Source organism: Balaenoptera borealis (genome assembly GCF_965194805.1).
Source record: "Balaenoptera borealis genome assembly, chromosome: 16".
Lineage (NCBI taxonomy): Eukaryota > Metazoa > Chordata > Mammalia > Artiodactyla > Balaenopteridae > Balaenoptera > Balaenoptera borealis.
This window is the reverse complement of record NC_138872.1, coordinates 24,977,948-24,993,107: the sequence shown is the minus strand read 5'-3', so window position 1 is coordinate 24,993,107 and position 15,160 is coordinate 24,977,948. Positions and strand designations below refer to the sequence as shown.

Below are 15,160 nucleotides of genomic sequence, written 5' to 3'. Positions count from 1 at the left end.
ATTTTCATATCTATCTGGTGGAGAACAGATCAGTTATTACCTTTAAAAATATTTTTTTCTTAAATTAGCAATCAATATTTCAGTTTAAAATATTTGCCTACTTTGACCCAGCTATTCTATTCTGGCAGTCTACCTGAAGGAAATAGAAAATGTCACTCCCTTCCCTAAAAATAGATTAGATTATGGTATGTCCATAAGATAGAGTATTCTACAGTCATTAGAAATGTTTTTGGATAATTTGGGTGAAATGCCCAGTATATAATGAATAATAAAGAAACAAAAACTCACCCAGGATATGAAACATTGTGTGATCACATACATTGTATGATCAGTCATAGCCAATGCAAAAGGATGGACAAGAGATTATCTCTTAATGGTAATAATCTCTAGAATGTACGATTGAAGGTAATTTTTATTTTATAATTAGAAATTCCTTTTTATTTTGAAAATGTCTTAAAAATTAAAATGCACTAAATACATTAATTGCATAAATACCAAGAATTACAGTGAAGGAAAGGAGAATGAGAGGACAGCTAGAAGAGTAATTAAGATTGAGGAAGTGTTTAATTATACTTGTGACTGAGAGGAACAATCTAGAAGAAGGAAGATGATGGAAGAGAGAAGAAAGGTGTTAAATGATGGTGAAAAGTCCTAGAGCATATTATTTGTGTCCTGAAATCAAAGACCCACAAGACAAATTAGCCTTGAAGAAGTGAAGATAGATTTTCTTTTCCCCAGAGGTGGGAAACAAACAGATGAAGATGATTAGTGGCATAGAGAAATTTTAAAATAGAGAAAAAAGAAGGATAGCTGATAATCATCATTTTAGGGAAGAGGTAGAGTCAGGGTCATCTGCAAATTGGGATTAGGTATTTGAGGAGATGGGAAAAGTTTTCAGTGAGCAATGGGAATGTGGCCAGGAGTAGATTAGAGATGTAGAAAATGATTGATTTTCAGGCAGTATGGATAGCCCAGTTGAAGTTGTTGAATAATGTGAACTGAAGTCCATGTTGCCTCAGTCTTTTTGAAGTGATCAAGCTTTTAAGGAAGTGAAGTTTGTCAGAATAGAAAGATATAGACACTATAGAATGGACTTGAGGACACGGGGAGAGGGAAGGGTAAGCTGGGACAAAGTGAGAGAGTGGCATGTACATATATACACTACCAAATGTAAAATAGATAGCTAGTGGGAAGCAGCCGCATAGCACAGGGAGATCAGCTCGGTGTTTGTGACCACCTAGAGGGGTGGGATAGGGAGGGAGACGCAAGAGGGAAGAGATAATGGGGATATATGTATATGTATAGCTGATTCACTTTGTTATAAAGCAGAAACTAACACACCATTGTAAAGCAATTATATTCCAATACAGATGTTTTAAAAAAAAAAAAAAGAAAATACACTAAAGGATTCTGCCATCTTAAAAAAAAAAAAAGATATAGACTAGAGAAGCCTAATATTAACATTTTCTGTCTTTTGCTTGGGTCTGTGTAACTGTATAGGACCTAGCAAAAGCTCTTTGTCCTTGCAAATTACTGTTAAACTTTTTATTACTGTTAATTTTAATACCACCACACTAATCTCATTGAACCTGTGGTGTAGGTTGTCATAGTCACCTGTCATTTCTAATTCTTCAGCTTCTGGGAGACTTGAGATTTGATTTGTTTTTGTTTGGTTGGTTTTTTGTTTTTATTTATTTATTTATTTTTAAGTACTTTTTAAAAAATTTATGTATTTATTTATTTATTTATTTATTTTTGGCTGTGTTGGGTCTTCGCTTCTGTGCAAGGGCTTTCTCTAGTTGTGGCAAGTGGGGGCCACTCTTCATCGCAGTGCGCGGGCCGCTCACTATCGCAGCCTCTCTTGTTGTGGAGCGCAGGCTCAGCAGTTGTGGCTCACGGGCCCAGTCGCTCCGCGGCATGTGGGATCTTCCCAGACCAGGGCTCGAACCCGTGTCCCCTGCATTGGCAGGTGGACTCCCAACCACTGCGCCACCAGGGAAGCCCCGGTTTTTTTGTTTTTTAATATTTATTTTTTGGCTGCATCAGGTCTTAGTTGTGGCGTGCAGGATCTTTTGTTGCAGCGCCTGGGCTCTTCGTTGCAGCGCGTCGGCTTCTCTCTAGTTGTGGCACGTGGGCTTAGTTGCCCTGCTGCATGTGGGAATCTTAGTTCCCCTACCAGGGATCGAACCAGTGTCCCCTGCATTGCAAGACAGATTCTTAACCGCTGGATCACCAGGGAAGTCCCTGTTTTTGTTTTTTTTAAACAGGAAAAAAGTACTCACTTAGGCAGCACAAAAAAAGAATTTTTGTCTTGTGAGTCATTGGAAATGAGAACCTCAGGACTTTCCTTACCAGGCCCAGCATAAGATTTATTAGGACCTTTTGTAGAACTATCTGCCCATTTAATTTGGTACTTTACCTGGTTTATTTACTCTAGTAATACACACGTAATTTCTCAACTGGAACATTGTCCAGCATTACTTGTTGACCCCAGAGAACAGTAGTGGGAAAAGTAAATGAAGGACTAGTTGTAGTGAAAAGATTGCTTGGGGGTGGCGAGTATTGGGCAATAGTGAATTAAGGTTCTTGGAAAAGTAGCCTATGACGGAGCCCAGGTGAGAATTGAAGAGAACTGATGGACTGTGAAGATAGGGGATTAAAGTCATGATGAGACTGAATAAAAGATACAGTAGGAGGCAAGTAGAAGGAATAGAAGGTTGTAGGAGTTTAAGCGTTTAAGGTCTAGGAGGAGGAGCGATTCTAAGTATCAAGAAAATTTAAGGAATCATAGTACACAGCTTGTCAGATAATTATGTTGAGAAATTGAGGTCAAAATACTAGAAGGGTGAGCAGCATGGATGTTAAAATCTCCAAAATACTAATCTTCAACAACAGAACATAACATTTTTGGAATCCAGTTTCTGCTGTACTTGTGTTTGTCATAGCAGATTTACCTCATGCCCTGAATGTTCCCCCTCCCTCACATATCCCTAAAACGTGACCAGCAGTGGAAGTGTAATTTAGTTGAACATTATAGCTGAGAAGGTTTTAAGGAATCATTTAATCCAGGTAAATGCACTTTTGAGGTACAGAGAGATTAAATAACTTTTCTTTGGTCATGTAACTTGTCAGTAGCAGAGTTGGAGCTTGAAACCTCAATTTCCCTTTTTTGGTCCATTCTACCAGTTGTTTGTCTTTTTAAAAGCATCAAGAATCTTTTTTTCAAACTAATTAATCACCTCTTAAAATAGTATAGAGAGGCAATAGGCAGTCTCAAAGAGGTATATGACTCAAAAGGGGGTATATGACTCATCACCTAGGGGAAGGGGAGCAGTGTCAAAGCTGACTCTTGCTGCATTTCGTTCATATTCTGGGGTTGCTTGGTCTTCTTGCAGGTGGTCAGCACTAACCAGGTGCTGACTGCCTGTTTACTGAGCTTTTCCATTTATTCAGAATAAGCATTTGAGGAACCCCCTAAAGCAGTATTTGTCATGCCCTGCTGTTCACACATCATCTGGAGATCTTGTTAAAATGCTCTTTCTGATATAGGAGGTTGGGAGTGGAGTCCAAGATTGTGCATTTCTAACAAGCTCCTGTGTATTGTGCTTGCTTCTGGTCCAAATACCACACTTTGACTTCTGGGAAACATAGTATGAAAATGATTTAATGGTACTGCCTCTATTTTAGTTTCTTGAATCTATCAGATTTTATTTAGGCTTGTTGTGAGGTCCAGGAGTATAGATTAATACTGAGTAGTGCTTTCCAGTTACCAGGTAGTAGATACCAGGGCTTTAGCCGAGGCATCTCCAAACTAGCTAACTCATGCTTTGCTTTCTATTTCTAGTCAATGACTAGCATCTCCAAACTAGCTAACTCATGCTTTGCTTTCTATTTCTAGTCAATGACTAGCATCTCCAAACTAGCTAACTCATGCTTTGCTTTCTATTTCTAGTCAATGACTAGCATCTCCAAACTAGCTAACTCATGCTTTGCTTTCTATTTCTAGTCAATGACTAGCATCTCCAAACTAGCTAACTCATGCTTTGCTTTCTATTTCTAGTCAATGACTAGATTCCCCTGGGAAAAGGAATCACCTGTGTTTAACAGTAATAGTAACTTTGTATCTGACATTCCTGTTAGTGTTCTTCCCCTTTTCTCTCCAATTGATGTCATTGCTTTGAAGACATGATAGTTCCTTTAAAAAAAGTCTGTGGGCACCTCTCTTCTAGATCACTTACCTTGAACATTTTGTATACCATCTGCTGAGATGGAGGGAGAGCACCTATCCCTGGGAAATAAGTGTACTTCTTTCTCCTATTGTGGAACAGTCAGCTTTGCGCCATACCTAAATAATATTAAGAGCCAGTGGAAACCAAGAAAATGATGATTAAGTTATCTGTGCTTATGATAAGATAGTGCCCTTTCTAAGGCATTTGGAATTTTGAGAATTTGACTCCGTTTCTACTTATACAGGGCCTCTGAAGAGTTATTTGAAATCTGAGCCAGCACACCTAATAGTTCTGATTGGTCCCCTAAATACTTCTGTGCCGTTGAGTAACCCCTGACATATTTCTACGTGGGCTCTGAGGAGCTATATGTAAGACTACCATAAGAGCTGTTTATGTATTTGATAAGGCTGGCCAGAAATTAGGAAGGTTTTCTCAGGCTCCTAAAACTTTAAGTTTTGGTCTTCCTGTTGTTTTTTTTTGTTAAATTCAAAGAGCATTCTTTTTCCCTTCCGTTCCCGGCCGTCTTACCCAGAGTGAACACAAATGGATCAGACCACCCTGAGGATGCAGGGTCTGGTGAAAATAGGAGGGTCAATGGGAATAATTCTCCATCACTCTCAAATGGCGGTTTTAAACCTTCTAGGCCTCCAAGACCTTCACGACCACCTCCACCTACCCCACGTAGACCAGGTGTGTATCCTAGACATACACTAGGGATGTAGGTCTCAGTACTGTGATTATAAAATTCTTTTTGGGAATTGATCTTCAGGTAAGTGTCAAGAGACCCTTTTAGGTTGGTTTTCTAGCTGAATTTTTACATTTAAGATTTTGGCCAAGAATGATCTTTCTATAGTTAATCAAGATGTGCCTGTTCCCTAAGTTTTTCTGCCAGGTGTGAAGTTATTGAGGCAGGTGCTCTACTGAGAATGAAAATCACATGTGTGCTGGGAGTTCGCTGATGGCCTAGTAGTTAGGATTCTGGGCTTTCACTGCCATGGCCCGGATTCAGGGAACTGAGATCCTATAAGCTGCACAGTGCAGCAAAAAAAAAAAAAAAAAAAGGAAATCACATGTGTACTATAAAAGGTAGAGGCAATACAGGTAAGATTGCAACTTTCTGTCAGGGTTTGTGACTGTGGACATAAGCATTTCATAGAGTCAAGGATCTGGTCAAGGATATATCTCATTAAATCCTTTAAAAAGACAATCAGTAAATAGCAAATAACCCAACAATGCTAAATGATATTCAGATTTTAAAGCAAAAATCACACAAGTAAACATTTTGTATAGTAAAAATATAAACATTTACAGTTAGAATATTTATTTTTCCTGATTAGCCAGAACAAATCTTTTAATCTCTTTTTACTTTCCTCTTTTAGTATGTGAACAGGAAATGTAAAATAATCCAAATATTATTAGAAAAGTAAATTGGTTGTCCACAGATCATTTTATTAAATTACATTGTGTTTAAATATATATCTTCCCCCTTTTTTTCTGTAGATAATTGTGTTCATAGTATATTCCCAGTCTTTAAGATCATATACTACTTTGTCATAATGTTAGTGACTGCCTCCAGGAATTGTTTTGTCAACAAGTATTTCTTGAAGATGTAATATGTACTCAAGCAATAATATTCTTTCTTTTTTTTTTTTGGCCACACTTCGAGGCTTGCAGGATCTTAGTTCCCCAACCAGGGACCGAACCCAGGCTCTTGGCAGTGAAAGCGTGGAGTCCTAACCATTGGACTGCCAGGGAATTCCCGCAGTGATATTCTTAAAAATAGTTATCAGTCAGATCTTCCATATTATAGGTAACGCCAAAAATTAGTCTCGGATCTGTAGGCGTTCATAGGAAAGACAGTTTTAAGGATCTGGAAAATTACTAAATGAACTTATATGAAGGGATACCAAAACTTTTCTGTTCTAAAAGTTATTTCCTGTGACATCAAGAAATCAGCATCTATATGTGCTTTGTAATTAATAATGAGACATGGAGTAAATGGAACCTTAAAAGTTGTAAACAAGCCTATTAAGTGGGACCATTGGCTATTTCCCATTATTAAGTAATTTTCATCTGCGTGTCCATATCTTAAATTTTATATTTATCATCTACCTTTTTATTTAAGTTAAAATTCTCTCCTGAATTTAGATTTCTGAAAATTGTTTTTCTGTTTTCCTCAAATCTTAAAGCATCTGTCAATGGCTCACCATCTGCCACTTCTGAAAGTGATGGCTCTAGTACAGGCTCTCTGCCACCAACGAGTACAAATTCAAATACATCTGAAGGAGCAACTTCTGGATTAATAATTCCTCTTACTATATCTGGAGGTTCAGGCCCTAGGCCATTAAATCCTGTACCTCAAGCTCCCCTCCCACCCGGGTGAGTAATTGCTTTTGGTTAACATGTTTTCTTTAGACTTCTGCATATACTTATTAATAAGGGAAATAGTACTGAACTCCATTCTTTAAAAAACTGTCTTATAACTCTGTGTATGTGTGTGTGTTAAGGGAGGTCTAGAGTCAAACTGAACAAAAAAGCTTTGCCACATTTGAAATTTCTCCCTCATTTCCAGAGCAAAGTGGAAGAAAAAAAATTTGTTTTTATTGAAGGACTCTGAGCCATAGAAAGTTTACCAAGACCAAATAATAAAATAATCGCCTAATTCAGATTGTCTTTTCTTTTGAAGGGGGGAAAATCACTTAATTTTTTTACCATTATAAAGTCATAGCTGAGTAATAATAATTTAGGAAGCTGAGAGGATTACAACTCAATCCCATGTAAATCTCTACTGATTATTTTTTAAATTAATAATACTCTGATAGTTATACACACACACACACACACACACACAACACATACATATTGTGGCATTCAAATTAATCCAGAGCTCAGAATGCTAAACAAAAATTAATTGACTAAGTGATAAATTAAAAAACTCTCATGATGAGGAGTTCAATTGCTAAAGAGACTGTATTATGTGGGTAGTTAGGCCATTTTCCTTTTTGAAAGCCTACATGGGAAGCCAGATTAGAAAGTTGTTTGTGCAAGGGATTAGAAGTGATTGGTTCTTCTAAACTTTGTTGGTTTATTCCAACAGAGTGGGTGCTCTTAGAAGTGACTGGTTCTTCTAAACTCTGTTGGTTTATTCCTGTCTTTTTTACTTTGGGGATAAACCTACCAAGGAGACTGGAATACTCATATTGCCTTTGTCCTTGGTACTGTGCAGGAGCACATCTGAAAAAGTCTTATTCTTTGATTTCAGCTTTTCTAGTACCAGAACTGTCCTTTGCCCTTCAGTTAACAGCTCAGTCTTTCGTCAGATTTCATAACAATAATTACAGTTTTCTTTTCCACTCAAGTCCTATGACCCTGATCAGATTGAGACAGTTTTTGTATCCTGAATGCATTGCTTCAAGCCTCTTTAGAAATATAAGACATCTCCTAGAGCAGATACTTCTGCAGGAGAAATCTCATCCACTGTGTCACCCTCAGTATAACATTTCTTGACTTTATTCCTAAATTCTTTTGGTATCTGCTTTATATACTGACATGCTTATTTGTCTCAGCTCTGTAATATCGTCATATAAGAGAAGAAGACAAAGACAGGATTAAAAAACCAGGCTATTCATACATGTAGCATATGAGCTTTTTAATTTTATGTTTAAGTTGGGAGCAGAGAGTGGACCAGCATGGACGAGTTTACTATGTAGATCATATTGAAAAAAGAACAACGTGGGATAGACCAGAACCTCTACCTCCTGGGTAAGTGTCTGTATTGAAGAAGAAGAAAAGTATTTATTCAGAACTATAGTTTATGGCTATACAGAAATCTTCCCTACCTTCCTACTTTTCCTCTTCTGTCGATCTTGTCCCTCTCTACTTTGTTTTATGATAGGTGCAGACTAAAAAGAAGAGTCAGGGAATTGATTGATCATGATGAATGACTTTTATTTTCACTCATTTCTGACCTAAAGAAAGATTCCGTTTCCTTTGTGAACTTTTACCTGGCTCAAACTGCAGGATTTTAAGATTAGCTTTTATTTTTTAACTATATAAGAATTATAGCCCCTATCCTATATATGGTAAAGTTCTTATTATAAAAAACTAATATATAGTGAAGTCATTGCAAGATAGTTGGGGAAATATTAATATATTAATAATAATAAAATGAGGATATATTAATAGATGGTGTTAAGCATTTAACATTTATATTATACAAAATAATTGGAATAAAAAATATTTGAGGGCTTCCCTGGTGGCACAGTGGTTGAGAGTCTGCCTGCTAATGCAGGGGACACGGGTTCGAGCCCTGGTCTGGGAAGATCCCACATGCCACGGAGCAGCTGGGCCCGTGAGCCACAACTGCTGAGCCTGCGCGTCTGCAGCCTGTGCCCCGCAATGGGAGGGGCCGCGATAGTGAAAGGCCCGCGCACCGCGATGAAGAGCGGTCCCCACACCACGATGAAGAGTGGCCCCCACTTGCCGCAACTGGAGAAAGCCCTCGCACGAACCGAAGACCCAGCACAGCCTAAATAAATAAATAAATAAATAAATAAAAATAAAAGTAGCTATAAAATTAAAAAAAAAAAATATTTGAGGGACGTCAGTAGCAAATATGGGGAAATACTTAATCTCGCTAGTAATCTTAAATACACACTTAAAAAGTACAGTGTTGGTGAGACTGTAGAGGAACTTTACCTCATAACATTGCTATTGGTAATATATATTAGTTACAGCCCTCACAGAAAGTATATATAACCATAATAATACCCATACCCTTAGTAACCCTTTCCAGGAAATTTATCCTAAAGAAATAATGCAAAGGAAGAAAAAAATTTTTGATATATAAATGGTATTTATTATTTTACTACAGTTGGCGCTCCAATATTGGAGGGGAAATATTGGGGGAAAAATTCCAAGATGTTTCAAAAGACAAAACTTGAATTTCCCGAGCCCTGGCAGCTATTTACATAACATTGTATTGACAGCTATTTACGTAGCATTTACATTGTATTAGGTATTATAAGTAATCTAGAGGTGATTAAAGTCTACTGGACAATGTGCCTGGTTATATGCAAATACTATGCCATTTTATATGAGGGACTTGAGTATCTGAGGAGTGTTTTGGAACCAATTCTGTATTTATAATATTAGACTAGTAGGCATAACCCTAAATAATCAACCAGGTAGACATCACCAAGTTATTTTATCAACATTTACTTGATACGTTATGTACCCATTTGAAATGATAAATAAGATAGTTGTATTCTTATGAAAAAGTGCTTTTTCTGACATCTGTGAAAAGCACCCTCTCTCCCCCCCCTTCTGTGTGTGTGTGTGTGTGTGTGTGTGTGTGTGTGTGTGTGTGTATGTTTCTGCCCCTATTAGGATTGCAACAGTCAAAAGAACATTTGAAAGAAAGAAAATGAGAGGTTTTGTCTTAATGATTGTTTGAGACTTAATCAGTAAGATACATTTTGTTTTAAAAACCTGACTGATACACCTTAACTTTTAAGAAAGAAATTTTTACACACATTCCTCTTAAGTTCACTTATAGACCATTTAAAAATATATAAAATAAAACAGGTAAGTCAAAAGTAGTATTGCAAGGGAAAATCTTACCAAACCTGTACCAGGGCTAAAATGAAGTCCTGTTTAATTCTTATTTGTTTCACAAGTATTTGTTGAATCCAGTTGTTTTGTCCTGATTTAGCTGGGAACGGCGGGTTGACAACATGGGACGTATTTATTATGTTGACCATTTCACAAGAACAACGACGTGGCAGAGGCCAACATTGGAATCCGTCCGGAACTATGAACAATGGCAGCTCCAACGTAGTCAGCTTCAAGGAGCTATGCAGCAATTTAACCAGAGGTTCATTTATGGGGTGAGCATATGTACTTGCATTATAAACTTAATGAGTGTTTGATTTTTAACCTTTTCTTGCATATGAAATGTAAAGCATTAAAAAGAAAGTACAAGTAGGATGGCAACCCAGTTGTTGCTGTCGATAGATTATTATTTTTAGACCTTGTTTCCAGTATTCTGTGTGGGTGATTTATTCTTTTCTTTTTAAAAATTCCGAAAGTTCAACCTCCTTTGCTTTGTTACTGTCAAAAATAAAAAAGAAGTTAGGACAACTTAAAATTCATATATGAAAGAATAGTAAAAATAAATCCAAGCAGTTTAAAAAGAAAACAGTTCTGAATTTAATACTGCCTAACTTAGCAGAACATTAGATGGCTTGGGTCTAATAGCACCTGACTCAGTTGCAGTGAACTAATGATAGAATTGAATCATTTTGTAACATATAAACGTAAAATTTACGCAATAATTATTTGGTGCTGTGGGAGACTAAAGAAATTTGATTCCTTATAGGATGATGTTAAATATATTATTATGGCTTTAAAACCATATTATCTTTGGTATCAAAACATCTCATTTCTGGAAATGGTTTAAATTTTACATAAACCAGCTCTCCAAGAGTTCAAGAGAAGCTGACCCTCTCCATTGCCATCTCTTCTCTTCTACTACCATCAGTATCATTCCTGTTAGAATCCATAAGAGTAAATGCCTGTTCTCACTAGGCATTAACCTTTTTTTGCCTTTTCTCCATATTTCTGTTTCTTGGACCTCATCTTCATAATAATTACTCACTGATGTAGATAAATGCACCTTTATCAGAAGCTTTCCCTTCACTACCTGGTTATGACTAAAATAACTTTCTTTCATGCAACAGTTTTTCCTGCCACCTTCTGTCACAGCAGAAGATAGCTGTCACTATCTTCCCCTTCCCAGTGGTTTTAGAGGTGAAATTAATTTTTGTCTCATCTACTTTACCGTTTTTGTTTTATTTTCTCCACTGCTGTTTTACATCTTCCTTTCTTTCTAAATTATAATCACCTTTGGTATGCCTGGCCAAATTTCTTTTAGGTTTGAATACCTAGCTTGCCTGTCTTCTTAAAAGCTAGTTTCCACATAGGTGTCCAGTGGAAAGAGCATGGGCTTTGGAATCAGATACATCTGGGTTCAAATCCTGGTTCCACAGTTACTTTCTCTATATGACTTTGAGTAAGTTACTTAACCTCATCAAGACTCATTTACTTTATCTATACAATAGATCCATATATAAAATTACCTCAGAGGGTTTTTTTTTTTTTTTTTTGAGGATTCTGTAAAATAAAGTTCCTAATATGTTTGGCACATACTGGATACATAGAAATGTTAGTTTTCATCTTTTCTCTCCCTCATATCCACAATTGCAAATGTGCCCTTTATCTCACTTTTATAATACATGATCTTTTTTTTAATACATTTATTTATTTATTCATTTATTTCATTTTTGGCTGCATTGGGTCTTTGGCTGCTGCATGCAGGTTTTCTCTAGTTGCTGAGAGCGGAGGCTATTCTTTGTTGCAGTGCGTGGGCTTCTCATTGTGGTGGCTTCAGTAATTGTGGCACACGGGCTTCAGTAGTTGTGGCTCGTGGGCTCTAGAGTGCAGGCTCAGTAGTTGTGGCACACGGGCTTAGTTGCTCCGCGGCATGTGGGATCTTCCCAGACCAGGGCTCGAACCCGTGTCCCCTGCATTGGCAGGCAGATTCTTAACCACTGCACCACGAGGGAAGCCCCTATAATATATGATCTTTTATTATTTTTATTTTCATTGAAGTATAGTTGTTTTACAATATTATATTAGTTTCAGGTGTACAACATAGTTATTCAAATTTTTATAGATTATATTCCATTTAAAGTTATTATAAAATATTGACTATATTCCGTGCTATACAATATATTCATTGTAGCTTATTTATTTTATACGTAGTAGTTTGTACCTCTTAATCCCCTACCCCATCTTTCCCCTCCCCCTTTCCCTCTTCCCACTGGTAACTACTAGTTCTCTATATCTGTGAGTCTTTTTTATTTTGTTCATTCGTTTTAGTTTTTAGATTCCGTATATAAGTGATAACATACAGTATTAGTCTTTCTCTGACTTATTTCACTAAGCATAACACCCTCCAGGTTCATCCATGTTGTTGCAAATGGCAAAATGTCCTTTTTTTGGCTGAGTAGTATTCCATTGTGTATATATACCACATATTCTTTAGCCATTCATCTGTTGATGGATACTTTTTTTACTTTCATATCTTTCTTGGCTATTGTAAATAAAGCTGCTATGAACATGGCGGTGCGTGTATCTTTTTGAATTAGTGTTTTTGTGTTCTTCAGATACATATATCCAGGAGTGGAATTGCTGGATCATATGGTAGTTCTATTTTTAGTCTTTTTTTTTTGGCCCCACCATGCGGCATGCAGGATCTTAGTTCCCTGAGCAGGGATTGAACCCGTGCCCCCTGCAGTGGAAGCACGAAGAAGTCTTAACCACTGGACCACCAGGGAAGTCCCTACTTTTAGTATTTTGAGGAACCTCCATACTGTATTCCAAAGTAGCTGCACCAATTTACATTTCTTCCAATAGTGTACAGGATTCCCTTTTTCTTTACATCCTCACCAACATTTGTTTTGTGATGTTTTCAGTGATAACCATTCTGATGGGTGTGAGGTGATATCTCATTGTGGTTTTGATTAGTGATGTTGAGCATCTTTTCATGTGCCTGTTGGCCATCTGTATGTCTAGTACATGACCTTTAAAAACATTCTTTTTAAAGACAGATTCAGCAGATTCTTGGAGCACCTACAGTGTGTATTGCTTTATTGTAAACTTGACCAATTAAATACTCAGAGTCTTTGGAACTTTTCTTGAATTGCAGCTTTTACTCATCAACCATTTTCTTTTCTTTTTTTTTCTTCTCCTATCCAAATTCTTACTCTTTGCTCTTGTTATAGAGTGGTTCTAAATTATAAAGAACTTAAACAGCCTATTTTAGTTATGAACTGAATTGAACATTCTTAATACCAGCTACTTAAAAAGTGGTGGGGTGTTGCTGAGAAAGTCTGTTTATTGGGTAGATGAAGTGGCCTTTGTTCTGACCCTGGTTACGGGGCAGTAGATGCTCATACACCTAGCATTTTTAACCTCAGAATGGATATGGTTGATGATGGATCACCCTGTAATGGCTCTGGCCCATGGCTTCATTGTGCCTGTACCGCCCCCCCCCCCCTTATCTGTCCAGGGAGAGCCTGTGGGATAGGCTTGGGTCTTAGAAAATTATCAAAACAGATTGTCATATGCCAAACTACTCCGACCTGTTCTGTAGCCAGGGTTCAAACCTTGTGTAGTGTTTCTCCTTGGTTACCCTGTTTTCATTATTGTGTCTGTCAGGAGGAGCAAGACCACTCCTTGACAGGTCTGTCTTCCAAGAGCTTTTAAATGAGAAATGGAATATCTCTCATATGCTTTTAAAACTTTTTCAGTCAGTTAACCTAGTTTCTGTAATAAGTCAGTGACATGGGGGCGGGGGTTAGGCAGGGAAAGACTGACAGTGGGGGAAACTGCTATAAAATTTAGACTTAAGAGACTAAACCAAATGCAGTATGATGACTTTGTTTGGATTCTGATTTGACCCAGTAAGCAACCAGAGGCATTTAATTAGGGATTGTGTATTAGAGGATAAAATTATCATAGATTCTTTGCTAGGTGTGATAATGATATTGTGGTTGTATAAGAAAATGTTCACAAATTTTAGAAAGGCATACTAAAATACATAGGAGTGAAATGATGACTGATTTTTTTTTTTTGCTTCAGCAAAGAATATGGAAGAAAAATAAAGAAATGTGGCAGTTTTGGTAATTGTTGAATCTCGTTGCTGGGTATATGGGGTGCACTGTCTTATTTTACTTGTGAGTTTTTTTTCCATAATTTTTTTTGAAGCAATTAGTCTATTATTTATTTGCCTTACCTTACTTAAAGGAGAAAGGGCTTAACCACATCGTACTGAAAGACCACAAAGTATCCCCCACTTCATTATACATTTAAACTAAAACACAGTCATTAACCCTTCACACTACACACTCAGTATTACTTTTGCTTCTCTTTTTCCAGTGGTTGACTCCTACTTTCCGTTTATCTAATCAAACCTCTCTCTCCACCAATGTGATAATTTCAAACAAATGTAAGAAATCTTCTATTCAGTTCTAGGCTTGTCAACTCCTTCCAACTGGAATTCTTTTCTTTTACTCATATGACAGCCTATTCTTCCTACTCCCCCAACTCTCTTCTCACAATTCTTTGTATTATACCATGTCCTGTATATGATCCTCTATTTTTGAGTTATAAATACAAAATTTTTCTTAGCCAGCTGATGACTCTGAGTACTGTTATTTATAAGTGACTCTTGGGGGATTTACGTATTTCTCTAACTTACTGACTTGGAGCTAAAGAAGGGGAAAAAATGGTCATTTGGGTGTAAGATTATTTGTAATATTTGAATTTCAAATAGTTTCAAATGTTAAATAATGTTGACGAAGTTTTTTTCTTCATGAGAGTGCATTGGCTTTTATTCTTGACTGTGTCATACTTCTCTAAGATGTGAACTCTGTAAGAGTATGTTATGTTGCACATGGCCAGGGAAAGGCATATCAGAATTCATAAGCCTGCTCTCAAGTTATCAGTTTAAGTTGTTCGTTATTTCACCATTTTGGGGGTTGTTCTTTTTAGAATCAAGACTTGTTTGCTACATCACAAAATAAAGAATTTGATCCCCTGGGTCCCCTGCCACCTGGATGGGGTAAGTCACATGGATTTTTAAATTGAATTCAGTTATTTTAACAATTAGGTATTTATGGATGGATGTTATACCCTGTGCTTGCTTGAGTGAATATCTGGAAAGCTTTTGGGGTGTGTTGGTTTAATTCAGAGTGCCAAATAGGCATTTAATTTCCCAAAAGTTCTAAGTTACTCTTCTAAAATATAAAAATATTTTGCCCACTCAGCATAAGGAGAAATGGATTATGGTACACATGAAAATCTGG

General features: G+C 37.0%; 1 protein-coding gene across 2 annotated transcripts in view; it reads left to right on the top strand.

Moving 5' to 3' along the window:
• Positions 1 to 15,160, top strand: part of ITCH (itchy E3 ubiquitin protein ligase) — a 123,347-nt gene that overhangs the window by 69,364 nt on the left and 38,823 nt on the right. For both annotated transcript variants that reach the window (XM_082358810.1, XM_082358809.1), the window contains exons 8-12: positions 4,762 to 4,919; positions 6,419 to 6,608; positions 7,896 to 7,991; positions 9,943 to 10,117; positions 14,847 to 14,916. In XM_082358810.1, the coding sequence (XP_082214936.1) occupies positions 4,762 to 4,919; positions 6,419 to 6,608; positions 7,896 to 7,991; positions 9,943 to 10,117; positions 14,847 to 14,916 (689 nt within the window). The remainder of the gene's footprint in view (positions 1 to 4,761; positions 4,920 to 6,418; positions 6,609 to 7,895; positions 7,992 to 9,942; positions 10,118 to 14,846; positions 14,917 to 15,160) is intronic.